Source organism: Convolutriloba macropyga, chromosome 1, assembly GCF_964194025.1.
Source record: "Convolutriloba macropyga chromosome 1, txConMacr16.3, whole genome shotgun sequence".
Taxonomy (NCBI): Eukaryota; Metazoa; Xenacoelomorpha; order Acoela; family Convolutidae; genus Convolutriloba; species Convolutriloba macropyga.
The window spans coordinates 55,713,100-55,740,186 of NC_134468.1; the positions used below are offsets into that span (position 1 = coordinate 55,713,100).

Below are 27,087 nucleotides of genomic sequence, written 5' to 3' on the forward strand. Positions count from 1 at the left end.
GCAGTAGAAGTCAATGAAGTCATTGAAAAAATCAGTATATGTAGGAATCAGGGAATTGTTATAACGAGATATTGTAAATTAGATAATTTAGGTTAAGTTAGACAAGTTAATTAGGTGTTTGAAGTAAGCGTTCTTTCTTAAGGGGTTATTGTTTCGAAGGCGCCAGAGAGAGGGTCGAAACGATTTGCTGAGACACAGCGAAAATGGGACACAGAAGAGATTGTGGCACAAGCGAGAGAAAGTAGTTGGTTTAGTGGTACTAAACATTAAAAAAAGTGTGAAAAGGATGGAAGAGATTGAGAGTGGGATTGAACTCTGGAAGTTTGTAATTGCAAAACCAGGTGATACTGTGAGTTTTTGTGATTTAGATGATTTGGGAAGTGATCCACGGATATTGATATTATTTTTTTAATTACTATTATAAATTGTCTTTGAGTTTGTCCTTTCCATTGATGAGCAAGTATTTCTTTTACATTCGTCATCTATAAAATTAGAATTGATATTATTAGCCCCATTGTGAATTAACTTATTTCAAGGCAACCTAATTTGCAACAGCATACAAGAGTAGAAATTGCAGAGTAACAAAGTAACGCTTGCATCACCAATTCAAAACCTTTGGTTTATTTTAATTGATCAATCTTCTGGGCGACAGAATCCCCTCACTGTTGAGACTAGCAGAGATTCCGAAGACGACAGTGGCGCTCCTGGGTGGGCTTCATTTCTTTGTTACATTTTGCTGTGGATTATTTTCTGATTGTTTGGAGAGCCAGCGTATTTATCGTCGGAGAAACTGATAAGAGCACACCGAAAGTTGACTTAAATTTGCGATTTGCGTTACTATTAGTTTTTTTTATGTTTGGTTATCAATTGGTGAAGCATTTTCTTTCACCAGGCTACGAAGTTTGGGAAGATTGGCGTGAACATTATTTGAGCACTGGCATGAAGCTGGGATGGACGGAAGAAGAGATGATGAAGTGGTTGCCTACAAAAATGTGTGGGTGGGCTTTAAATGCAGTAAGTGATTTACCAAGAGTCTACTGGCGCTCGACTCCAGTGAAGCAAGCATGGACACTGACAGAGACGCTGTATCAGTTTGACATACGATTGTCTGACAATCTACTTTTTTATGAGCGAAGCTACAATTTGTTTGTGAGAGGGAAAGCGGGAAGTAGGGAGAAAATCATTGATACCAGTGATACTGTGGATCAGAGAACGCGGCAGCATTGTGCTCAAAAGCAGGTGATTGATACAAGAAGAAGCATTGACACTTATTTAACGGATGAAAATCGGCATGTCTGACAAATGGATGAAATTCGGCTGCTGTCTGACAAATGAAATTCAGCTGCTGTCTGACAAAAGTTTCGAATGGTTTGGCATTGGGTCCAGCTGTGGTGTGTCAAGAAAAAGAGCTTTCAGTAATGATCTGTTTGGAGAAGTGGAAGATACGAGAGTTGATGGAAATCGTAGTAGAGGAAGAATTCCAGGTTACGGCGATGAAGTGCAAACTGGAACTGAGGTGGAGTTTCCGCGGGACGTTTGTGGTCAAATAAATCAGGAAAGTTACAGAGCAGCGCTAAGCGAATATAAAAAGAGTGGATTCAGTAAACTTCCAGTAGAAGAAAAAATCATTGAGCGGAGAGTTGAGTCTTGTGGACCAGATGAACATCATGCTATGGAAAAAGTTTATGTACTGTCACCAGAGTCTGAGGAGCTAAACTATGAACAATCGGGTGAGGACTATTTGTTTGCAGATACTTCGGATACAGATTTTTCGAATGTAGAGGATGATGTCAACGATGCCAGAAGCGATACAAGTTTTGCCTCGAGTTTGAACTCAATAGCTTGCGACAATGTAACTGCAATAAAGAAAAATGTTGCCAGTGGTGACAAAGCTAGCAGAAACGATAAGTTGGGAGCCTGGAGCTTGATGGAGTTAAAGACAGGAGGTGTGGACCAGAAGTTCTGCAACGTAACACAAGTGGCTGATGAAACACAGATGTGTACAACTGAGTGCACTGTTGACACTTTGGAGAATTGGACAAGTTCAGGAGGTATTGACGGGAGTTAATGTCTGAAACACAGAAGGGCCAGGAGGTGCCCGGAGTAATTTTGCACAGTTGGGAAAAAAGTTGGAGAATTGGGTGCAATCGCAATTGAATGAAAATCAGCTTAGTGGTAGTGTTTCTGTCGAACCAACGGATGAGCATCATGTGGAAAATGCTGGAATTTACAGAAAAGGGAAATGCGATCAGAAGTCAATGGCTACAGTGTTGAACAGTTGGGTTCATGATTATCAACAGCCTAGGAGTGAGGACTCTAGAGGGTTTTCGATGGAAGTTGAGGAGAAAGTGGAGAGAAGGATTGCTTTGCGATTTACGGAGATTGCAAAGCAGTTGCTGGAGAACCGATCGTTGAGCCGGAAGGAGAGATGGAGCCGTTTGGAAGCATCAGGACGCCAGTCATGGCAGGATTACAGGAGAAATATCAGATACAGTGGAAGATGAGGTGGACATCCATCCAAGCATCAGAGGAAGAAGATTTTCGTAAACAGGTGCACGAGTGTATGATGAGAGGGACGTTGACAGCTAAGTTATTCTAGTTTTTTTTTAATCCAATTGTTGCCTACATTGTATTAATCTACTTTATTAAGACAAGTTGCTCAATAACTATAGACCAAGGGAAAATTTTTATTCAAAAAAGATGGTTTAGGAACATTTGTATTTTGGTAGATCTATTTTTAGACGTGTTTTTCTACTTTAGTGATTTTTGGGTTCCTGGGAAGGATGTATGTCAGAGGCAGTAGAGTTTGATCAATGTTGATGAATTAAACAGAGTTTTCAAATCTGATTTAATCAACCGCTATTCAAATTTTAGTGCAGTTAGTTTGTATTAACACGGAGCTAAACATAAGTGGTTCCTTTCACTAGGTCAACAATTATTAAAGTACGTAGGAGTAAGTTAATCGGGTCACAAGATAAGGCTTTGCAATTATTCGGGAGAATAATAATCTAGGAGGGAGGAGTGTAGTGTAGGAAGCAGGGAATTGTTTTAAGCAGATATTGTAAATTAGATAATTTAGGTTAAGTTAGACAAGTTAATTAGGTGTTTGAAGTAAGCGTTCTTTCTTAAGGGGTTATTGTTTCGAAGGCGCCAGATAGAGGGTCGAAACGATTTGCTGAGACACAGCAAAAGTGGGACACAGAAGAGATTTTGGCACAAGCGATAGAAAGTAGTTGGTTTAGTGGGACTAAACTTTAAAAGATTGTGTGAAAAGGAGGGAAGAGATTGAGAGTGAGATTGAACTCTGGAAGTTGGTAATTGCAAGACCAGTTGGGATATTGTGAGCTTTTGTGATTTAGATTATTTGGGAAGTGATCCACGGATATTGTTATTATTTTTTTAATTACTACTATAAATTGTCTTTGAGTTTGTCTTTTCCATTGATGTGCAAGTAATTCTTTTACATTCGTTATCCATATAACTAGAATTGATATTATGAGCTCAATTGTGAATTAACTTATTTCAAGGCAACCTAATTTGCAACAGCATACAAGAGTGGAAGAGGGGAAATCGCAGAGTAACAAAGTAACGCATGCTTCACCAATTCAAAACCTTTGGTTTATTTTAATTGATCAATCTTCTGGGCGACAGAGTCCCCTCACTGTTGAGCCTAGCAGAAATTCGGAAGACGACAGTATAGAAACATCAGCGCCTTCCAAAATTTTTTTGCCAATTTCTGAGACCTCGACCCGAGAAGATCTCGAACCAAACTGCATAATTTCTAAACGTTACAGGAAACATTCAACTAGGGCGGATAAATTCATTTTCCAAAACTTTCTGAATAGACAGCTTTAAGAAAACCAAACCTTTGGAATAGTTTAGACTGTAATAATGTTTGAATAATATTTGTCTTGCATGTAGCATTAACCGAGTGGTTATTTATAAATTAAATATCTCAGTTTCGAAGAAAACAATGAAAAACGAACAATTTTGGCATTTTTTTTAAATATCTTGCGAAGTATTTGTTGGAATTTGACTTCATCTTGATGAACGGGCTTCAATATTGGAAGGTTCTTTCTGGGTTGGCGTCCCACTAGTATCTATTAGTGGTCCACTATCCAAATCCAAATCAAATTCAAAGTGCTACAAGAATTTTGCTTGATTCTTACAAGATTATAAATTCCGAGTTCTGGAAGAATTGGTAGGCTGTTTTTGGCGATAAAAACTGAAAACCATTTAAAACAATATTTAAGTGTCTCAGAATTTGGAAAGGGTTTCAAGAGTTTTCTTTTAAAAGAAAGCTGCCGAAGACTAATTCTTGCAACAATCTTGAAAAATCTTCTAGTTGAGTTATGATTTTTAAGTTGAGTTAGACGTATGATTTTTCATACCTGTCTCCAATGATGAAGGCGACTATCCACAGTCCAAATAAGGAAAATAGGAATGCCACCCATATCATACTGAGAGACCATGAACAGTAGCAGTCCACAGTGTAAGGCCGTGCATATCTGATGTAGAGAGAGTAGTTGATTGCAGACCTTCATGGTTCACACGCACATAATTCGTCAGTTTTATTTTGCCTCCTTATTGTTTAACAATCAAAACCCAGGTTGAATACTTAAATGTTCAAAAATATCAAATAACCGTTCATCATGAGATAATTACTAAAAACAAGGATCTAACTGAAGCTTTTTGTATGCGTTTATATCAAGCAAAACTAAACAGAACTGGTGAAGGGTCTATCCGGAAGTAAAGTTTATTATATTTTGAACCTATCAGCTGTAAGGTGAATTAGAAATTGAATAATTAGGTAATTTGGTAGCTATAAACACCTCTGATACCTAATAGAGATCGTTCACAATTTTTCTCAAAGTCAAAGAATAAAGATTTCCAGCTGAAAAATTTAAACAAAAATTTTAGCCATTGCAGTTCTTGCTGTTGAAAATCCACTAGATTAACTTGATATTACCTTAGTATTAACCAATTTTTGATGTGAGTATTATGGTTTTCTTAGTTTTATTTATGCAGGATGGAAAACGTCCTTTTGGTTTGTGAAAATACAAAATGAAATTAACATTCTCAATATTGTTTTTTTACGTCGCACATGATCATTCTCAACTTTTGAACAATGATCAAATGCAGCAAAAAATGAAATTGCCACTAATTCACTAATCTTCGCAATCCTTCTGCTATTTCCCGCCTCTCTGCAAAAACTTTTCCCATCTTCAAAACATAACAACGTAACGTCGGAAGAATTGCTCTCAATTGATTAGTAGGAGTTCTAATCAATTACAGCTTTGAGGGACTAGTATGGGATCAAGAAATCTAAAAATGACATTTCATCTTTAAATAGTATCATCAGTTCTTAATTAGTATACATTACAAAATAAGCTACCCATAAAGTGAAATGTTGGAAAACAAAAGTCAAATTTCAAGTCATGACTTCAGCTAAAAAGTAGAATCTCATTACTCCTCTTCGAGTCGTGAAGAGATGCACACGTTTACACTAATGCTTTTCTTCGAGAAAATGCGCACAAAACTACAACAAATCTTTGCACAAAACTGTCACAGTTTACCAACTTTAGCTAAGAATAAGTATCAAAATAATTTTTCAAAATTTATCACTTTTTCCAATTTATCTGAACCTTTTTTTCCATTTATTTCACCAATAGAATCCTGCAAGACAACTGAATTCTGTTGTGTTTGCTTTTTTAAGCAGATTTTATCCGTTATTGATGAAAAAGACTGCCAGAAATTAGATTAGGGTTTTTTATTCAAAATTTACTATAGTTTTATTTTGAGATGAAAATAAGCTTGGGTATGAAAAATAGCTCGGAATTATTAAAACTTACGGTTTGCCATTCATCTGAAAGATTGTACTTTGCTTACAAATACAATAGAATTTACTGCAAAAAAACCGAAGTGAAAAACGCAAAAACAAAAAATCAAATTTATTTTTAAATTCTTGTTCACAATTTCTGATATGCGTCTTCTAACGAGAATAAAACTTTTAAAAAAAATTTTACTTATGGTTCTTCGTCACCTCACAGTTCAGCAAATTTTTTTGTCGTACAAGCTTGATATTCCAAAAATGGGCCAATAAAATTAATCGTCCTGGGTAAAATTTTTACAACTTTGGAACAGAAACAATAGAAACTAAGGATTTTGATAACTGCCGAGCTACCACCATCTCTTTTTACCCATTAGATGGATCCGTTATTAATTTCTTCGAACATTTTGTAAAAAAGAAGATTTCATCAAATGTTGAAAAATTGCAAGTTAGTGGTATTGTCCTTCTATTGTACCGACCATGCTGTTTTCAATTGATTTGAGATAGCAGTATGGTGATTGTATGTAATGTTTAATGATACGATGTCAACTTGATTCTTTCAACCTCAACGAGGTTTTTTGTTGTTTCCGATTCGAGATCGCGCTGCCAGCAAGAGCAATCAAATGTATTATCTAGGCATTTTTTCAAAAACAAAACAATGCTCTGCCGATCTATGGGTTGGTATTGTAGATCTTGTTTTTTGTTCTCCAATTCTTTTCCTCATTTTTCCTTGTATGCTAATGCCCAATTATGGTTTACAACGCAACGAAATAACAGAAGGAAAATGACTGGGTCCGTTACATGTTGTTTACAGATTGTTTTCAAAGGATCTGATCTCTTATTCCTTTTGAAAAGGAGGCAAACGGCTATTTCCTGAGTCGAGATGTCAGGCAAAAAAAATTGTAAGAATTGTATCAACTTGACTAATTTAAATATTTTTTAAAGAACTGCTGCAAATGGAGTAAACGTCGTCATGTTTTATTGGTTCAAAAATGTTGATTATTTCACTATTATTTTACCCTACTACCACTCACAAAATGTTGTAACACATTACCTAAGGCACTTTATTTTGTACAAATGCATTCAATCCAATATAAGGTTGCGGAGCGAAAGTGCACGTACTGATTGTCCGAGACAAAAATAGTTATTGTCCAGAGATTTGCACAATATCATGCCTTTCGTGCGTTCATTTTAAGACTTGTACCGACTTTCTGTTTCAGAATTTTATGCGTTCCCGTACCTAGAGTTCCGTGACAATCAGTACTGATTCAGAACATTTTCAGAAAAATTTTGAGAAAAAGTTTTAATTCTGATTCAGAAGGATTTTCAGAAACATTTTCAGAAAAAGTTTTAATACTGATTCAGAAGGATTTGAGAACCAACTGTGAAGTGATTTCTGAATTTCTCTGAATCAGAGCAAAATTCAGAGGACATATTCAGTATTCTTCTGAATCAGAAGTTAATTCAGAGCAAAATGTGACCTGAATTAGACTCTGACTTAGTACTGAATTCGGTTGAGAGTTAGGTACGGGTTCTTTTTCAGGTTTTTGTATGTTTTTTTTAATGTTTCCATGTCCGGAATTTGTATTTGTGAAAACTTTTTCTTTGGAGATTTGTTTATCTACCGGTATTTACCAATATTCTAGTATCCTTACGCAATGATATCTCGACCCGGGAACGTTTACATCAGAAGTAGTATGTAGTGGAGTACGAAAAGAGTGACAGTGAGTTTTGGTCTCTCCCACAATTTCACAAAGCAGATCATCACCCAGATGAGGAGAGCTAAAGTGACAGCCCCACTCGCCACAATCAGTCCACGTGTTACTATGTTGAACACGGCTTCTCCAGTGCTACACAGAGTCAACAAATATAAAAGAAATCACTCAAACCAATCAGGGTTAGGGAACTGTGGAAATTAGACTTAATAGTCTCATCAAGTAAATTTATGTCTTCATATCCTAGTAAAAGTAATTGATAAATGTAACTGATCACACTTTGCAGACCGTAAGGAGTGCTCTGTGTAGGGGAACTTGATGACTGCATGCAGCCCTGATAAGACTTCCCAGATCGTTCTCCTGCCTTACTAGACAAAAAAGTTGCAAGATTCTTGCAAATGACGCTTACCTTGAATTATCTTGCAAGATTCTTGCAAATGACGCTTATCTTGCACGATGCCAGATCCGGACGCCTATCTTACAAGAACCTTACAAGATCTAGCAAGATAGATGTCAAAAAATAATGAAGAAAAAGTGCAATTTTAAGGACTGATTCACTCAACGATCATATTCTCCAATGAGCGCAGTTCATTGAAGGAAGCTCTCAGTTCGAAAAAGAAACTGTCATATCAACTCTGCCTTCAATTGTGTTTGTGACCGCGCTTCACGCATTAGTCTTAGCTATTTAGGGTCTTTTTCTTTGGTGGCTAGGTCAAGTGTGCTCCTTCTGGAGCTCAGTATTACATCGACTCTGGTCGTCAAAGAAGCCAAAAATGCCCACGCTCGAGCTAAGACTAGATTTTCATACGCCCACCTTGCATGGGTTTCGCAAGAGTTGGCGCTTATCTTGCAAGACCCGTGCAATAATCAGACGCTTACCTTACAATACTCTTGCAAAATTCTTGCAAGATCTTGCAAGATAGCCGTCGATAATAGACTAGGGTGCTTCCAGGCTCTGTCGCTGGGTCGCGCCTTACCCCCTGTCCGCGTGCAAAATACATGAAAATTTATACTATCAATTATTTCAATGTAAAAATATCAGTTACATGCTGCCATGCCACCGAAGTGCTGAATAAATAAACTTCACAATTAAGATAGGAGACGAACGCGCTGATAAAAAAAACTGAGTGAATTTTCTTGTTAAATGTGGATATCGTTTTGCATTGCTGATTCAGACACACAGTCCACAGTCCAACTGAGCTGCGAGTGATATTGTCCTTGTCTCCTTTGATCACTCCTTTTGTATTGAAATTCAGATCCACAATTGAAGGGTGTGCTGGACCCTTGGAGTAGTCAATGTGGAACCTGAAATATTATGGATTGTTAGCAGAGTCGAGAACGAACGACATCACAAAAGATTGCCGGAAAATAGCCGCCGTTGATTCCAATAAGCATGATTGGGATTGAAAGAATAGAAGATATTGAAAAAAAAAGAATTTTGTACAATAACATTTTTTAAGTCCGATTTATTTTGATGGAATTTCGTAGTTGAACATAACGTACTTCTGTTTCTTAGAGATAGGCTACAGGGGCTACTATCAATACCAATAAGCATTAGAGATGGTAACTAAGACTTATAGGAACGACGTTCAAATAGCGGGAATCTAAAATTGGGCTTTATGGGTTTATCCCGTTTCTACTTCTGACTTCAATTTTTTATACTGACTCTGTTCATTTTGAATTGCTTTGCTGAGCAACTGATGTTCAAAATACCTTTTAGCAGAATGAGAGAAGAGAGAAACTGGTCTAGAGAAGTCAAAAAGATATCACGCAAAATGTTGAAAAAGCGGCAAGATGAGGTAAAGCGAAACATTTTTTTATTCGACGAAGTAAAAAAAAACATAGCAGGACAAGTCCTGACGTACAATTCAAATAATTTTCATTGACTAAACAGAAAAATTAGACCTAGAATGGACTATGAGTGAATTGAGAAAACCATTTTAAAAAAATCAGATAAAAAAATAAGAAAAAAAAAACAAAAAATCAATGTCAAAATGCCGCATGTGAACAAAAAAACCACTAGCGAGAAATGAAAATTTAATTCAAACAGAAAAACTAGGCCTAGAATGAGCTGTGAATGGATTGGGAAAACCATTTAGAAAGAAAACCGGTCCAAAAAATCGAAAAAAACAGTAAAAATCAGTGTGAAATTTCCGCATGTGAACAAAAAACCACTACAGAGAAACCGAATTTTTGTTCAAACACCGTCGTTTTCTCACTCTACTTTAAAATTTGAGCGAAAAAAATTCACGCCGCAAAACCACTCGCTTTTTCGCTACATTTCCTGTTTCGGCGTGACCAAAATCACTACTCCAATTTGACTTCAAAAATCATGAAAATGTGTGAACAGATCTTAAAAAAAAGACAGCGCCCCAATACAATTCAAATTCTTTGAATTGTAAAAAAATAGGAGCGCTATAATAGCCGGCTGAGAAGATGAGAGCGGCTATTAAAAACAAATCCAGAAGACAAAATTAACGTTTCTAGGACGCTATTGATTTGGTTCATTTCCAAGAGTCTATTTTCAAAAGCCATAAATCTTTTAATTCTGTAATTACAGACGAAAAAAAATATTTTCGCGCTGGAATGGGCATACCTTCCTCTCCCCATTTTGAATAATAAAAATTTTCCCTAAACAACTCATTGTTACATAAAATCTTTAATATCCATAACATAATGTCGTAAATATCTATGTTGAAACAATAAATTGACTAGCTTTCAAGCGTTGACTTTTCTCAACAAAATCAATGTTTAAAAAAACAGCACTTTTTTAGCATAACTCTCAAATTATTTACTAGAGATAATCTGTCCAGATCTCTAAAACTTCAAAGGCATGAAATTTCTCAATGCTGCCTCTCGGGCACTAAATTAGAATCTTTACAATACAATCAAATTATATTGTATTGTTTTAATGAGCAAGATTGATTAATTAGACCATTGTTGATTCTTGTTTTATGTTTATTGATAATCCTTTTAATGCAAAATCGAACGTTTGACGAAAACTAGTTCAATTTTTTGTTTTACTAAAAAGGAAAGGGGTTGAATCGGCGAAAAATTTGCTTTTCAAAATTTTCACAAAAGTTGTAGAAGTGAAATTAGACTACAGTTTGATGGGCTTATGCAATCACCCTGTTTGAAAATGGCGAATATTTTTACTATTTTCAGGTATTTAGGTAAAATTTCATAATGCAATCATTTTTAGACAATTTTTTAGACAATTATTTTTCAGGTTAAGGACAAATTTCTGATTAAATTTTCTTGAGCAATAAATATCAGAGCAGTCCCTGACTGAGTACCGAGACGGAACCATCAAATCTTCAGATTTTTCATACCTCTCATCAAATCCTAGTTCGCTTCGAATCAAACTTCCTCATGCCAAGATAACCTCTGATCAGACCTCAAATCAAGACCATTGTTCGGACTACAGTTTGCTCGGACGGTAAGCTAGAGCCTGTATTTTCCCTCTGCGTGAATACCGTTGTTTGAGCTCAAGATGGTTATGATCGGTTGTAGTTTTGGTGCACGATATCAGCTTAGAATAAATCACAAACCAAAAAACGAGACAAAAATTCAGCTGCAAAATTTGAGGAACGACTGGAATAAGGGCAGATACCTAGACAAATACCCTTCAAATCTACAAGTAATGGGAAAAAAGCACGATAAGGAGCAAATGCAATATGAACATAACCGACGAGGAAAAAGTCACGATTTTATATTACTTCAACTGAGAATTGTTTCATTGCACTGGAGAAGCTGCAGAATATCTTACTACATACAGGTTTCTTTAGAAGGATACAGGTTTCTGGTAAAGTTGGTAAAAATGGTCGACTGGCTCTACAACGATTTTAATTCTTTAATCCAATGGCTAATTGACTGAGTTTTCTTAGCATATGATCGTTTTTGTTAGCCTTATTAAAAGTGCCGTTCTGCTATAGAATGATTTTGGAAAGGATCGGAAGCCCAAGAGAAGTTTCCATTTACGAATTTCTCCATAAACATAGTTTATCACCAAAAACCAGTATATTATCATCTCAAAAAACCTATGATCAACATTTTCGCATGATCTAGGCCTTTGATTCAACTCATCTGACTACTTATGAATAGAGATCGCGGTAACTGAACCATTGTGGTGGTTCTATGTGCTTGGAGCCAGAGAAAGAGCGTTTTTCTTGAAAAAAAGGTCAAATAAAACAATAAAAATGCTCAGATTGCTGTCACTGGAGGCTTTGATATGACGTTTATCAGGGCCTAACAAACTAGCCACAGTCATTAAAAACTATGTTGTTCACAGAACTTATCAGAAAACGGCAACATCATTGAACGATTCAATAAAGGCAGGCTTTTTGATGTTAATCTTGCAAATACTGTTAATCTTGCAAGATCTTGCAAGAGGATGTTAATCTTGAAAGCATCTTGCAAGATCTTGCAAGCTTAACATCCTCTTGCAAGATCTTGCAAGCTTAACATCCTCTTGCAACATCTTTCAAGATGAACAGTATTTTGCAAGAATCTTGCAAGATTTTTCAAGATTAACATCCTGTCTCGACTAGGGCAGCAATTACTGTAATAGTCGACTCGAACGAAAAAGAGCTAAATAACACGAATTTGTCTAAGGTTTCATTTGGGTCAATTAAAACTACTAAAAATAAAAATAGAAAGTCAAAGGATTATACAAAAGTTTTGGATTTAAAAGCTTAGAACATAACAATGAGATAATAAGCGACGCTTAGACACATTTACGCAGTAATAACCTAGACTTCGCAAAAATTGACTTAAAATAATTGCAAAATGAATTGTGAAGTCTAGATAAAATAAGAAACATGGCAGAATCTAAATCACTGATATTTAGCAAAATATGCTGTTGTTTAGATAGTCAAATATTTATTAATTCTTGTTATTTTTCACACTTTAAAGGCCATCAGAGAAAGGTTTTGTTTCAATTTATTCTAGAATTTGTTGATGGTTTTTTATGGGCAAATATTTTTTCATTCTTATCGTTTTTCAATCTATTAAGACCATCAGAAAAAGTCTTGAGTGAATGTTAACCCGTAAAAAATACAGCGAAGAAGAAATATTTTCATAAATTTCTTTAGAGATAAGTTTTCAGAAAAGTATTTCTGAGAAAAAATCTCCATTTGCTATAAAGAAATGGGGTTACGGGCTTATGTTCAGAATCAGAAAAAATGGTTTAAAAACAATTAATCCCAGACTCTTGACTTAAATTAACTGTGATAGAAAACTCTGACAGAAAACTGAGATATAAAAAATAATGTGCCGTCAAACAAGGAATTTTTTTTCGTAACGGACAAAATTTGATTGAGCGAGACCTTTCTTTATATTCTTACACACATTTTTTGCGGTCATTGACATAACATTTCAAACGTAACCGCAGATTGTTGGAAGAAAGCCGCCCTGGAAAGACTCAAATCCTTATCAAAGACTATAGAAAAACAAATGATATCTCAGTCAATAATAGCAATAGCTAAAAACTGAAGCCAGTAAATTAAGGAAGTTTTGGCTGCAGTGGAAGACCAAAAACAACTGAAGTTATTGAGACGAAGCAACTAAATCATCAGGAAACGAACAAAAAAGAAAAAGACTGAAAATCCACTAGCCTTTTTGCAGAAGAAATTGTTTAAATGAAATAGTTTAAAAGAATTAGTGGAAACCTAGTTTGCCCTTTTTGAACTGAATACGCGAGATTCATATATGGCCTATTAGTAATCGATATCATGCGTGATATGACAAGATAAAGTGAAACAAATACATTCAAAACTCAAAGTTTTAGTTTTTGAAGTCAAATTTTTGACGTCATGAAAATCAAGAACTATGAACTCAAATCACTAAGTAAATTAATTAATGCTTCATTAGCAAACGATAAAACCTCTCAATAATGAGATCTGTTGATAAAAAACAAAAAGAACTACAAAACTGGGCATTTTCAGGGTGTGCAGATACTGCGATCCAGATTACATGGTCTGGAAAAAGTATGGAAATGTAATCAATGAAGACACGTGAAAGGTTTTGTTGGGAAAGAAAGAAAGGGCCAACTTGTTATTACTCAAATAATTGAAAGAATTCGTCTACCTTGTTTCTTCTGATTCAATCAGAAGTGATCGAATCCGGGGAAATTCACCGATTATATCCCCCTCCCCCATCAACATCAACTCACCACTCAGCGCTGTCAGAGAATTTTGCCAGCGCTGTCCTTGTATCGTCCTGTTTGTATTGCGGTAGAATTGGATTGATTTAGAAAACATTTTTTCGTCATCTTTTTTCTTTTTTCTTAACACGCCAGAGGACAAAACTATGATTTTCTCTACGAGACAAGTTTCTTCTCGTAAAATTTAAAATCTTGAATATATAGCCGCGGTCAGTGCAATCCAAGAACTTATTCGGTGGAGCATGGCCATAACCAGCCCTTAACTGACGCTGCATGAGCTGCCAAAACTGATTTATTATCTGACCTATTTCGACAAACTTATGTCCCAACTATGAGGCATGTCCCGATTTACGCTCACTTGCGCTGGTCGGAATCTATGACAACAATTTTGGGAAACAAAAATCCAACTGATTTTGAAAACTAATCGTTTCCTGCGTTGCGCGAAGAGTTAGCAAGTACACATTACAAAACGAAAAGTTAACAAAAAATTGAGTGCCCGTTGAGGAAACGGTGAGAGGTGTGATTAGTGAAGCAAAGGCATTTCATCCAAAATTTCCCAGACAAAACAACAGAGCCAGAAAGAAATGGTGAAAGGAATTAAAAAGAGCTAAAACATTGTCACCAAGGCTTTGTAGGTTAAACTTTTAAGCTCTGATTGACTCACGCCCTAAAACCAAATAACTTATCAAGATCTTCACCGAATTAACCAGCTGTGACCGGGCAAAAACAGTCACCAACAATTTGATCAGTTTTTCCGAAATGAACATTAGTTCGTCTCAGTATGATGAACTTTTTTTAAATGCTGAAAAATTTTGAAAAACGCTATTCGTTACTGTTATTCAGAACAATCACCAACTGCAACAAAACAACCAACCAGCTAAACAAAATGTGCAATGGTAAGGGCTTCCAAGACAATGTGGACCAAGCTTTTTGCAATGCAACCTTTACTGCTTTGGAGAGAAAAAATTGGGGGTAAGTCAATACCAAGTAGGAGAAGTTTTTCAACATCTAGCTGCCAAACGTTTGGTCTCCTTCACATAGGATCATCCTTTTACAAATTGTTATTTATAATGAATGTAATATATCAAAAAGATTTGGGAGTGATTGAAATAAATTTTGGAAACGATTCTAACTCAGGTAAACATCAAGGTGTTTTAACTCAATTCCTCGATAACATTCTACCTCTTTGTGCATTTTTTGAGCGTTGCTCCCGAATTAATTAGGATAAACTTTTTTGTCGCCCAATGAGCGTGCAGAACAGGGCAATACAGTTGTGGGTGTTAGTCGGAAAATGCGCGGACACCTGCTTGCAGATTTTCATTGATGTTCAATTGAATGATTAATCAATCTTCTTGGAATGACCTTATATTGTTCCGACCCTTCTTGAGGGGGGAGGAACTATATACTCAAATGGTTTTTTCGTTCAGACAATTTTGACTGATCGATATATTCATCGAAAAAGAGTTGTGAGTGGTAGCATTAAAAAGCCCGTCCAGCGTAGAAAATGATTTTTTGATTAAAAAGATTTTTTGATTTTCGTTTTTAGAGCGAGTTATGTTGATTTAAACTTTTGTGAATATTAGACCAATTTGCGTTATTTGTATTCGAATTTTCCTGAATTTTGTATCCTAAAGTTTCGTCAATTTTGCTAAAAACATGTAAACATTGTTAAGAATAGTACTGTTGATTTTAGTTTTATAGACAAAATGTTTTTTTGACGATTTCGATTTAGATTTTTCGGCTATAATTTTGGCTAAATATTTCAAAATAAAGACTTTTTCATCAAAAATTGCCCAAATTAAGCTTCTTTAGTCCACTTTGATTAAATTTGCCGGAAATACACACCCAAAAAACAACTAAAACAATCTTTGTAAACTACAAAGAGAGCTTCGCCTGCTTCCACTTCCATTGAGAGTAGTCTGGAAGAGAAATTTTGCCGTGTTTCGCTAACTTTACTCTATGATTATCAGAAACGCAGCAATTATTTTAAATATTATAACCAAAAAACTATCTGGATGTATAACACTTGAAGCAATTGAGCGTTCTTAATGGACGAAAAGCAATAGCAAGGCTGTTTTTAGTTTAATTCCGGTCTGTTACAATCAGAAGATAATTCGCATTGTAATTACTCGATCTTTTTCAAAAAAATCGATTTTATTATGTTAATTAAAGAACAGAACAATTCAAATCAAAGCTCACTGTGGATAGAACCAATTGGTTTTCTAAGCAATTCCAGATTATTGTAATAGGTTTCTCTAATCGAAAGTTTATGGTCGTTTTGGCTTTTCAAAATGTTTGATTTTTAAAGAACCAATAACTTATTAAACTTTGCCACTACTTTTCTCTTTATTTGGTCACCTTGTAGCTTAATGTCGTCAAAGAAAGACAGTTTGTTCTTCCTCCTCTTCTTACTAATAAATTTTTTTTTGCATTTTTACGGCGTAAATTATGGTTTTCTGGCTCTGATACTACTAGCTTTCACATTTTTTTTAATTTTTAGGCATCCGCCAAATTTTCACGGTTTTTTTTTCTCTTTTTGTCGTGTTATCACATTGTTTAGATTTCAAATTTTACCTTATTGGTGTTCAAAATGAAGCACAATTGAACATATAGAAGTCTTTAAGGGCATAGATTACGGTTTTAACGGCTTCGGTAAACACCTTTCTCCAAGAGTATAAACGAATTTTTTTACAATGGTCTTTAACTGTCGTTTTAATTGTCTTTTTAGTCGTACAAAATTTCCTGGAAAATGACAAGTCTGATTCACGTTTTGTATTGAGGAATAAATGAGCCTATATTCTGAATTGAGTAGATAGCTGATGGCTTTCATGACTTTGCAAACGTGCAAACAATCGTTTCCAAAAAAATTTTAAAAAACTTTTCTAACTTCGCCTTTTTGTTCTGTCGGTTTGTTGCCTAATTTCAGATATTACAGATCATATATGAAAATTTTGTTGTCATGGGAAGATACAAGTGTACAAAGTGTGAAGTTTTCAAAGAATTCGTTTTGGCACAGGTTTTTTCGCAAAAAAGTAAACTAATTTTAGATTTTTGTCTATGTTTGACAATTTCTTTGTAAACGTACGACATACTCTGAAAAATTACAGTTCTAAGGCGCTTCCTTCGGATGAATAAATGGAATTATATAGTTATTTCATTTTGTAGCTAATGGCGTTCATGGCTTTGAAAATAATTGTTTTCGGAAGATCTAAAAGTATTACTTAATTTTGCCCCTTTTTGTAACCTATTTCCATTTATGGGAGGTCGCACATCACAGTATTGACGTTCACGGAAGGCTCAATTGAACAGATTGGGGGGGCAAAATTTGGTTTTAAGGCTTCAACAGCGTTTTCTCGGAAGTTTTATTTGAATTCTTGTTTGTTGTCTCTATTTGTTTGTTCTTTTTGTAACCGCAAAAAAATTAAATAATGACAGGTCTTACTGCCCTCCTCTAGAGTCTTATCTTATCATAAACCTGTTGGACGTTTTCAATGCTATCTAATCTTCTTCGTTATTTTGAAACAAATTGTTTTTAAAAAATATAAGCCAGTTTTTTTAACTTTGCTGTATTTTGTTCTTTTTTCTCTAATTGTCTAATTATTCCAAGCCTTATTATGGGATAGTTCCATACCTGTTTTAGTGAAGTACAAGTTATTTTGTTTAGTTTCAATTTTAACTGACGCTATTCTGACCTTGTTAATAAGTTTTTTTTAATTAGGACATAAAGTTATGGATGTAATTAATGCTTGTTGTTACTGTTGTTCGATTTTGTTGTTCGTCTTGAATTCCTTTTTAATAATGGCTGATTTCATCAATATAATGCGGCATTTTTTTAATCCACTGATTTATTTGCGTTGGAGTTGCTTTTTTGTCATACTCCTTTTTGAAAAATACTTGAATTATTGGGGGTTTTCTACCTGTTCCTCATTTGATAGACATTTATGGCAAAAATGCGAACGCACAGTACCAAGCCTCCTTGTTTTAATAACGAACTGGTATTGATGTGATTTATGACTAGTAGGATGAGTGAAATAACCAGGTGCACATCATTTTAATATTTTGCAATTAAAAATGGCACAAATATCTGGAAATTGGTCACGTGTATGTCTGATCATTCTGTGTTTGCGTAAAAATCATTTCAGAGGCTCTGTCTGATCAGAGGATAGGTACGCAAAATGTTCTCACGATAATTGAATGGGAAACTTTAAAACTTGGCGTGATCAAGACTTATTTGTGGAAGAGAAAAATTGCGGTTCCCGGGTCGAGGGTCACCATCATTCAACGCAGAAAAAATGTAAGATAAACGGTGAATGCGGTGAAATTACCTAAATTAGGCGTTGAATGCGGTGAAAAAAAATTTATCGCCTGGTAGCTGTGAAATTACATAATTTCACCACTGATTTTAGCGGTAAAATTAAATTAATTCACCGCTTAAAAAATGTCCAAATTATGTGAGATAAGCGGTGAATGCGATGAAGTTACATAAACTCACCCTTAAACTTAGTGGTGAAATTACACAACTTCACCGGTTATAAGAAAGTGTCAAAAAGATGTAAGATTAGGGGGTAATTTTAGGGGGTGAAACGATGTAAGAGGAGGGTATAATGGGGATTAAGGGATGAATTGTTAGATTTTACCCCCCTAAAATTAATTGCATGCTAATCTTACATCTCTCTGACACTCTTTTCTAGGCGGTGAATTTATGTAATTTCACCACTAGAGAAAGTGGTAACTGACAAAAAATAACCACATTTCACCACTAAAATATGTAATTTCACCGCTAAAAATTGCAAATCTTACAAAAAAAATCAAAGCGAACGTTTTACAGAAAGTAAAGTGAGTTTGATTTAAATTCAAAACAAATATCCCAGAAGTCAATTAGAGGTGGCGTAGTGGAAGAAGAAGCTGTTGACATTGAGGAGGTGAGAGGTTCGAACCCGTGTAATGCTGGTAAATTGTATTAAAGGTTGAAAATACATATTTTACCGGTGAAATGTGGTGAAATTTTGTAACATCACCACTTACTCTAGCGGTGAAATTATATAATTTTACCGCATTTCACCGCAGAATTATGTACAAAATTTTTTCACCGCTTATTTTACCGCTTTCACCGAAAAAAAAACTTTTCACCGCTTATTTTACATATTTTTCCTCGACCCGGGTTACTATTTTAGAAGACAGACAGTAAGCAATATAAAATGTTTACAAGCATACGAGGGCACTGTCGGTGTTTGATATTCCGAGTATTATCAAAACAGACACAAGTAGCAGCACACACCCAATGTAGAAACTACGTAGCACGTCCATACATCTATCTCCTGTTCAACCTAAACAAAGTTTCCTAGTTAGAATGGAAAGCTGATATCAGGGACATGGCGAGAAAAAATCTGTCATCAGAGCTTTTTGACAATTTTCGGAGCTAAGCTATATAGAGCAGGGAAAAGTTTCAGATCAATGGATCAATAAATTTTCTAGGCTTCTGCAGGTAAATCTTGCAAGTGCATGCAATTAGATGATACATAACTGCTTGCGATAGTTTTCACATCTTTTGATTCGCTTGCAAGATTCTATCAAGTGTTTATGATTTTCTTTTAGATTAGAATATCTTGCAATTTTTTATTCTAATTTTTTCCACCACTACAGTACTAGCAGACATGGAAAATTTTATCATAATTAAGATTAAAACACGCACATATACGTTACAATTAACACCTAACTAGTGTAAACGGTAATCAATGTTCGTAAAGGAAGAAGCCTGCAACGGAGTTTTCACGTTTTGTTGTTTATGACAGTCTTTTCCGATTTCTGTTTCCTTAATAAGTGCTTTAGATAAAAAAATACACTTGAATTTTTTCAGTTACACATGTGTTTTTAATTTTATTTTTGTGACATCGAATCTTATCCTTGTAACAAAATTTTGACAGAAGATTGAGCAAGTCAATCCTCGAGACCTTAAAGGCTTCCCTAAACCTTAAATATGTTTTTAGACCCAAGACGCAATTCTGATTAACTGTTAATTAACTGTTTATATTTGCATATAAAAGAAAGCCCAAGAAATTCAATTTCTCTCGCCACTAAGGAAAGTAGGGAAGTATGCGGCTCGATTTTTTTATGGAGTCATGGAATTACTATCGAAAAACCTGTCTCGCTACTATAAAAAAAAATTTTTTTGCTGATTTATATAGGTTTACTGACAGATTCGGATAAATAACTTTAGGCTCTGGCTGCAGAAAGTGCTATGTTTTTGTTCAATAAAGTTACAATAACTCGCAATAATTAGCAACGATGACGCATCACCATGACGGAGAAAATCCAGGCAATAGTTTTTTTAAAAATACGGATTTAAACGCCATTAATATTGAACTGAAACCTTAGCCCCCTCTTCTTTTTAAATTTTGAAAGTATTATATTGTTGGTCATGAAATAATTGAAATTCAGTTTTAATTTTTTTAAGCACAGCTTGCCATGCTTTGGCTTTTATCTATACAGCCACGACGACTTGACAAATAATCACTTGGAATTGGCAAGTTTTCAATAAAAAATGCATTACGACGCAGAGGTACACCCAAATCGTCACGGGCAGATATGCCCGATGCGTGTATCTCGTGTTTGTTTTTACTATGTTAATACAATGAAAAAGGAACAATTTTGCGGAAAATAGCTACTTCAGCAGAAACCGGCAAAATGGAAGGGAAATTAGCAACCCGTGTTTGCAAAAGTGTCCTAATCCTAGCCGCGAAATACAAGTACAAACTTTGTAACCTTTTTTTGCATGGCTTGTATCAGGCATCTGCTCCATTTATGTATCAATTTTTTGCACGCAATGCAGCTCGATTTTGCATAAAATTCGCAATTAAGCCTTACTTAATTACTACTTTTTTATTTAGGCCTAACTTATTACTACTAGTAGTAATTTATTACTACTTTATTTCTACTTATAGTACTTTATTGCTACTTATTACTACTTATTAGTACTATTTATTACTACTTATTTAAATCGGCCAGTCTCACATTGATATACAAAGCATTTGATGTGCGAGGTATTTTTTGGGAAAAAAATTAGATTTTGTGGTTGCATGTATTTAAAGCACTTTAAATCTTTGAAAGCTTCAATTAAATCTTTATTAAAGTGCTTATTGCATGCTCAAATTGCGCGCAAATAATAGATACCTAAATTTAGCGGAAACGTGCTACAAGACTTGTAACCTACTTTCCGTTCCGAATGTTTTTTTATTTCGCAAAGTTCGCGGAACCCCTCTTTCGAAAAGTAAGATACAAAGGATGTCTCCTAATTTCATTCATTGTATGTATCTAATTTTCGAGCCAATTACTACTACTTGGAGGAAATTTTTACTAAGGCGGAAATTTTGGGGTATACCTCTGCGTCGTAATTTGATGAACATCGGACGAGACCGGTTGTTAATATTGCAAGGTTTAGCAGTAAAATCTTGCAAGATTTTGCACAATCTTACAAGATTCTTGCAAGTTTCCTGCAAGATCTTGCAAAATTAACATCAAAACCTGACTGTTGTTTCTTTTGTTTGGACAAGTACCTATTTAAGTCCAAATTCGCGATAAAGTCTTCCTGTGATTCTTTTTGTTACCCGATGACAATGCTTCAGCGTAAATCAGGAAGGCACATGACTGCCTAGTTTTTGTGTTTATTAACAGGTGATAGAGATCATTTGGAGCAAATGATTTGCAAAGAAGTTCATCTATGACTTGAGTTCGCAAATAGTTTACAATTTAATTAACCGATTACGTCATGAATGGAAAAACATAATCTGAAATATTACTTAATTAGGTTTCCTCAATCAGTGTAAACCTATTAATGGTGTGTTCGGTTTGTTCCAATAGAATTGAATGTTTTAAATTGCATTTGACTTGTCAATCTATTTAGTCAAATTATCAACTCTGCCAACATCACAACGGAAACATTGTTAGCAGATGAAATAAACACACAAACACTAAATTTCTCGCCTTCCTTTTGAACCTTTCGACAACAGTTTTGAGATAAACTAATTTAAACAAACAAACAGTCAAATTTGTTGTTGAGTAAATTAACACAGTCAATTTAGAATTTGAACTTGAAGGTTCCAAAACCGATTTAGACCAATAGAATCAGTTGCAACTAATTTTGAACTAAGAATCAGTTTATCTCCGAGGGTTGCTACACCCCAAGGTAACCAAATCCACATAACCAAATAATAATTAACCAAGAAAAACTAACCAAGTTAATATAACTAATCATTATAATTTATTTGCAATTTGCAGACAGTCAAGAAGAAACTTTACAGAACATTGTCCTAAAAATGAACACTGCTTCGCATTTTCTTCTAAATTCTGTTCTCATTAGCGTCTGTCTTACGCGCGCATACGCAAGGCAGATCGGCGAATTTTCCCCTAAGCGACATCTGACCACCGATCATAAGAAATTCGGCTACCTGAACACCGATCCTACTCTTTACGATAATGTCCACATGCGGAAAGTGGACAGAGCCAGAACCCAACAGTACCATAAAGCCGACGATCCACACGCAGAAAAACAAAATATATACCCTCAAACACCAGACAGAAAACAGCCGAACTCCGGAAGCGCCGAAAAAAAATTTACTGGTTTCGATTCAACATACAGAAATTATGCAGAAGTTGACGAACACTTTTCAAAGAAACAAAAAGCAGAAAAACTCCATTTTGAAAACCTTCATGACGACCATCCAAGACGGAGCGGCAGAAAATTGAAATTCAATGACCCTATGTTGTCTGACAAAGCCTACACAAGGTACCTGAGCTGTTTGAACACGGCAAGAACCCAATTTCAAATCAACATGTGCATCAACTTATTCGACAGGGGAGCTTTCAGTTCTTGATGTTTCAAAAGCTCTTCTTTGATCAAAAAATTTATCGAAGAAACAGAAGAACTAAAAATGTGCTATCGGAAATAATAAAATTGAGTTGGTCTTATTACGCAATTTTAAAACTTTTCTCCCAATATCAATATAACTGGGCTGTCAGAAGATTGAACAAACTTTCTCAAGATGACCGCAACTCTCGATATGATTAATATCTATTTTAAAACATTTTGTGAATTATTTCGAATGCTACTTTTTGTACTTAATTTATCGTACAAAACTTTTTCCAGAAAACGGTTGATTGGCTGGAATTGTAAGAAAGCTTATTTGGAACGCTCTGCGTGGTTTGTAATATCGATTGTTTAACGTAAGACATGGAGCTTTCTTTTTTTCTAGCAACTTCAAACCGTCCGTCTTTTTACAAAATATTCCAAAAATTTGAGCAAAATATTGATTTCTTTAGCACGCTGATAAAAACTTGTTCAAAATAAGTGAAGACATTGTGCATTTTTTAAAACAATTAATACTCACAGATAACCGATATGACCCAAAGAAAACAAAAATATGAAGCATATAAAACATAACCTAACAGAACGACAGTTTCAATCAACTAATAAGAATTTTTTTATCACATATAACAGATTTGTAAAACAATTTAGTTGTATAGATACAGACATACGCACACGCACACACACGCACATGCATATACATACCTATATATATTCTGAAAAAGTCTGGGTAAATTTGCCTTCAACGTTTGCGGTTAAGTGAAATTGCGGGTAAAATTAACTGGAAGATTGCATGCAAAAAATGATACTTAAGGATAAATTACCTAGAATTTACCTGCAAAGTCGAATCAGCGGTTCTTCTCTGGGTATGTCGATTTTGAGGTGAAAAACAATCAAAAATCTTTCATTAAACTGTAGCTAGTTTTTATCATTGGATGATTAAAACGCCACAAAGTAAATCCCAACAAAAATTGGAAAACTTGAGAATAAATTAATAGGACATATCAGCTGGTATCCTTGTACTTGGTAAAGAGTTTTAACATGGTCTTCTTTACATATATTTTGTGTTCGCTTGGCTAAAATTTCATTATCATATAACAAAGGTAAGGAAAATGATGTGTGATTTTGGTTACCACAGAATCAACAAAGTTTTCTTGTTAACTTTACATGCAAATTTTTCATGCAATTTGCAGAGAGAGAGATTCGTTGAGTTCATTCCGTTTTTAACTGACGGTCTTTTTGTGATTAGTTATCTATCTACGAATGCTGAACAATGCTGCCGTTGGAGGCCAGTTCATGATTTATGATTGAATTCTTCTTCTCTTTTTTTTTGCTGTAATTGGCAAAAAATAGGCTTTTGGTTACTATCAAAATGATAAACTATAAATTGTTTCAAATAGTATAAAAATTTGAGAAATATAGCCACGAATAATAGTTTTTTTTGCATCCTATTGTATAGAACATTGTTTGCAGCGAAATTGTTCCGATGACTATTAACTTGAAAAAAAAGTTTCGAGATTTTTCTCTCAAAGAATTATATTTCAGATTGCGTTGACGGATTTCTTAAATTTTTTTTAAAATTAATTTCCTGCATTTTTTATATGAAGACCTTTTCTACTAGAGAAAGTACACAGTTTCAAAGATGTATTCTTTAGCAGATTAATGCGCTAGTTTTCCGCCCGAATCATCAGTTTAAAGATGGATTTGCAAAAGCTGATTAATTCGCTAATTCGCTTGAAACGCGTTAAACCTTAGATTGCCAGCCACACCTTTGAATTTAAAATATCTTTGATCTCTGTCAGATTCTGTAATGTCACATTTTCGATATAGAGCCATATTGTAAGATGCAAGTTGGTGTCTCAAGAAAGGATACGCGAGTCCTGTTATAGGTGACCAAGTTTCTAGCTTGATTTGGGACACTCCTTGGTTCTCAACCAATGCCAGATTTTCTCAGTGCTTTAATCAGAGTCACGTAACCTTTGGATGAAAAATCTCTTACAGTATAAGTTACTCATGAATTCACTGAAAAGAACTGTCATTCACTAAGAGCCTTAGCTGAGTCATCTTTTGTTGCCTGAAAATACGGATTTTCGCAAGTCTGCGTAAACTATTGGGAATAATGAGAAATTACAATTCTGTATTTGCTTGAGAAAAAAAACAAATATTTGAGAAAATTTGAGAGAATCTCAAAAAGCTGAGCTACGCTGCAATCTATAGCCTCAAAATATACCAAAAACATCATTTGTTAGTGCGGTTATAATTTTCAAGTCAGTATCTGATGCTAAGGAATTAATAGAATTGGCAAGACAGAAAATGGCAAGAAATGAGTTTTTTTTTGTGTCAAAACTGGATCCCGTATATTGTTTTCACGTATTTTATTTGTACTCACCAAAATTAAGCTGTTTGCATTCATTCTGCACCGTTGTAGTTGGTAAAGATTTTTTCATCATGGATACAGAAAAACAATAGCAGAGACAGATCCATAATACTGATGGTAAATCAATGTATTGAAAACTGCTTTTGCAGTAAAAACGTAAACGCCCAATTTGCAAATCTTACACTGGGATGCATAATTTGATTTCACTATGAAAACTTTCGATCTATTTTGTCTCGCCCATAGTTGTTTTTATTCCCCGACTTGCAACTTATATTTTTTGATATAGCACGCGCGCACGAGGGGGAATAATAGTTCACATTTTTTGATAAGAAGGATGTAGCTTTGATGGTGTCAGGACAATAAACCCAATGCCAATATACCCAATACCAATATACCCAATGCCATTAAACCCAATGCATTTTGATATTTTCGTTCAACCTCAGCGGCTCGTGGGTTTTGATATAAAATTATTACAATCAAATACGGGATAAAAAATCCTCTTGAATATGTTAAAACATACGTGGAATAGCGATGGCTACTTGGTAGTCGGATTAGTGTACGAAAAAATCAAAATACATTAGGTTTAATGGCATTGGGTATATTGCCACTGGGTATAAAGGCATTGGGTATAATGGCATTGGGTATACTGTCATGTAACTGCCATGATCATGATGAATAATAGATTTCAGGAGGGCCTCAATTTACAGCATCTCAGAAAGAAAACTGGCCACTTTCGTCTAAAATTTTTATTACGAATTCATGATGTTTTCCCAGAAATCAGAAATATGAATTCTCTCAGGCTAATGCTTCCACTGATACGAGAATCAAGACAATAATAGATCGTTTCAAAAACCACTACTAAAAACTGCTAGCATTTTTTGGTAAAAAAGCAATTTGAGCACATCTTTTGAAGGTCAACAGGAAGTGACGAGCCTACAGTTTTGCTAAGCAAAATTTAGGATTTTGACTATAGTTAACACCAACTTGTAACTAAAGTACATTTTTTTCAAATCTGTCAAACTCTATACCAGTGGTGCTGCTTTCCTTATAAATTGAGATGATTCTAAATGATATTTTACCAGATACAAGGAAAAATTAAAAATCATAAAAGTTTCACAGTAAAAAAAGAAATTCGTCAAGAAATCAGATATACATTAAATCTCTTCTCTCTTCAATTTTTAAACTACTGCCAATACAGCCATTCAACAACCATGATAACATAATTTCGAGAAAAGTTTTTAGTACAAAACTTGATTGGACATCATTAAAATTAGAATGGGTTGTTAATTGAACGTTATTTCTATTTAAGAGGATCGCAAGACAACTAGAGCAGGGGGTTATTGATGTGAAAAATATTTGTGAAATTCAATTGCAAGTTGGTATAATATTGGCTCAAAAATGAATATTCAATTAGTAAAACTATAGGGTGCTAACTTACTTTTGACGTACGCAACACCTTTGGGTACCAATTTTCAATAAGAGGTTACATCACCATTTTTCTAAAACGAGGTCTTTTTGCTAAAATCCAGATGATGAAATTTTTTAGATACTCTATATGCAACAATTTCCACTGTGAATTTTCCTGCCTACGACCATTGCTACTTTTTCCAAAGACTCTCAACAACTGTTACTTGCCCGAAATACTTAGTGACTTGATACTACGATGCTTCTAGTGATTTCAAGGTGGTTGGTTTTCAACATCTTGAACTCACCTTCTACAAAATTTATATCACCTATGTACAAGGTTTATTACCGGCTCATAAAAAATGAGGATCTTTTCCGTTTGTGCACCTCCCAGTACGTTGTGCGCCCCCCAGTTACAGAGCCGGTGCCATTACATAGTAATTCATTATATGAAAATATGACAAGTGCGTCTATGGGATACAATTAATATGTACCCACTAAGCTTGGGAGGGGGCACAAACGGAAAAGGTCCAAAAATGACATAACACAAAACATTAAACAAAAAGTGCTTTAATGATAATCTAATGACATTACTGTCATCTAAAATGAGTCTTCTAATAAGAGTTTTATGAAAGTGTGTTACTTTAGATAACAGATAGATTACTTTAGGGATCTTTAGCTCTGTCAAAAGACTTATTTGTTTAACAAAACAGGCCGTTTGGATTTCGAATATGATTC

General features: G+C 34.8%; 1 protein-coding gene across 2 annotated transcripts in view; it reads right to left on the reverse strand.

Annotated features, from left to right (window-relative positions):
- Positions 1-26,498, reverse strand: part of LOC142349822 (uncharacterized) — a 47,344-nt gene extending 20,846 nt beyond the window's left edge. The window contains exons 1-5 of one of the 2 annotated variants that reach the window (XM_075401625.1): positions 26,384-26,498; positions 18,915-19,035; positions 8,683-8,850; positions 7,516-7,680; positions 4,392-4,538 (exon numbers count right to left, since the gene is read on the reverse strand). In XM_075401625.1, coding sequence (XP_075257740.1) covers positions 4,392-4,538; positions 7,516-7,680; positions 8,683-8,850; positions 18,915-19,015 — 581 coding nt within the window. In that variant the 5' untranslated portion in view covers positions 19,016-19,035; positions 26,384-26,498. Of the gene's footprint in view, positions 1-4,391; positions 4,539-7,515; positions 7,681-8,682; positions 8,851-18,914; positions 19,036-24,957; positions 25,078-26,383 lie in introns of those variants that run through there. The other variant, XM_075401616.1, reaches the window with a different exon arrangement.
- Positions 26,499-27,087: the final 589 nt, after the last annotated feature.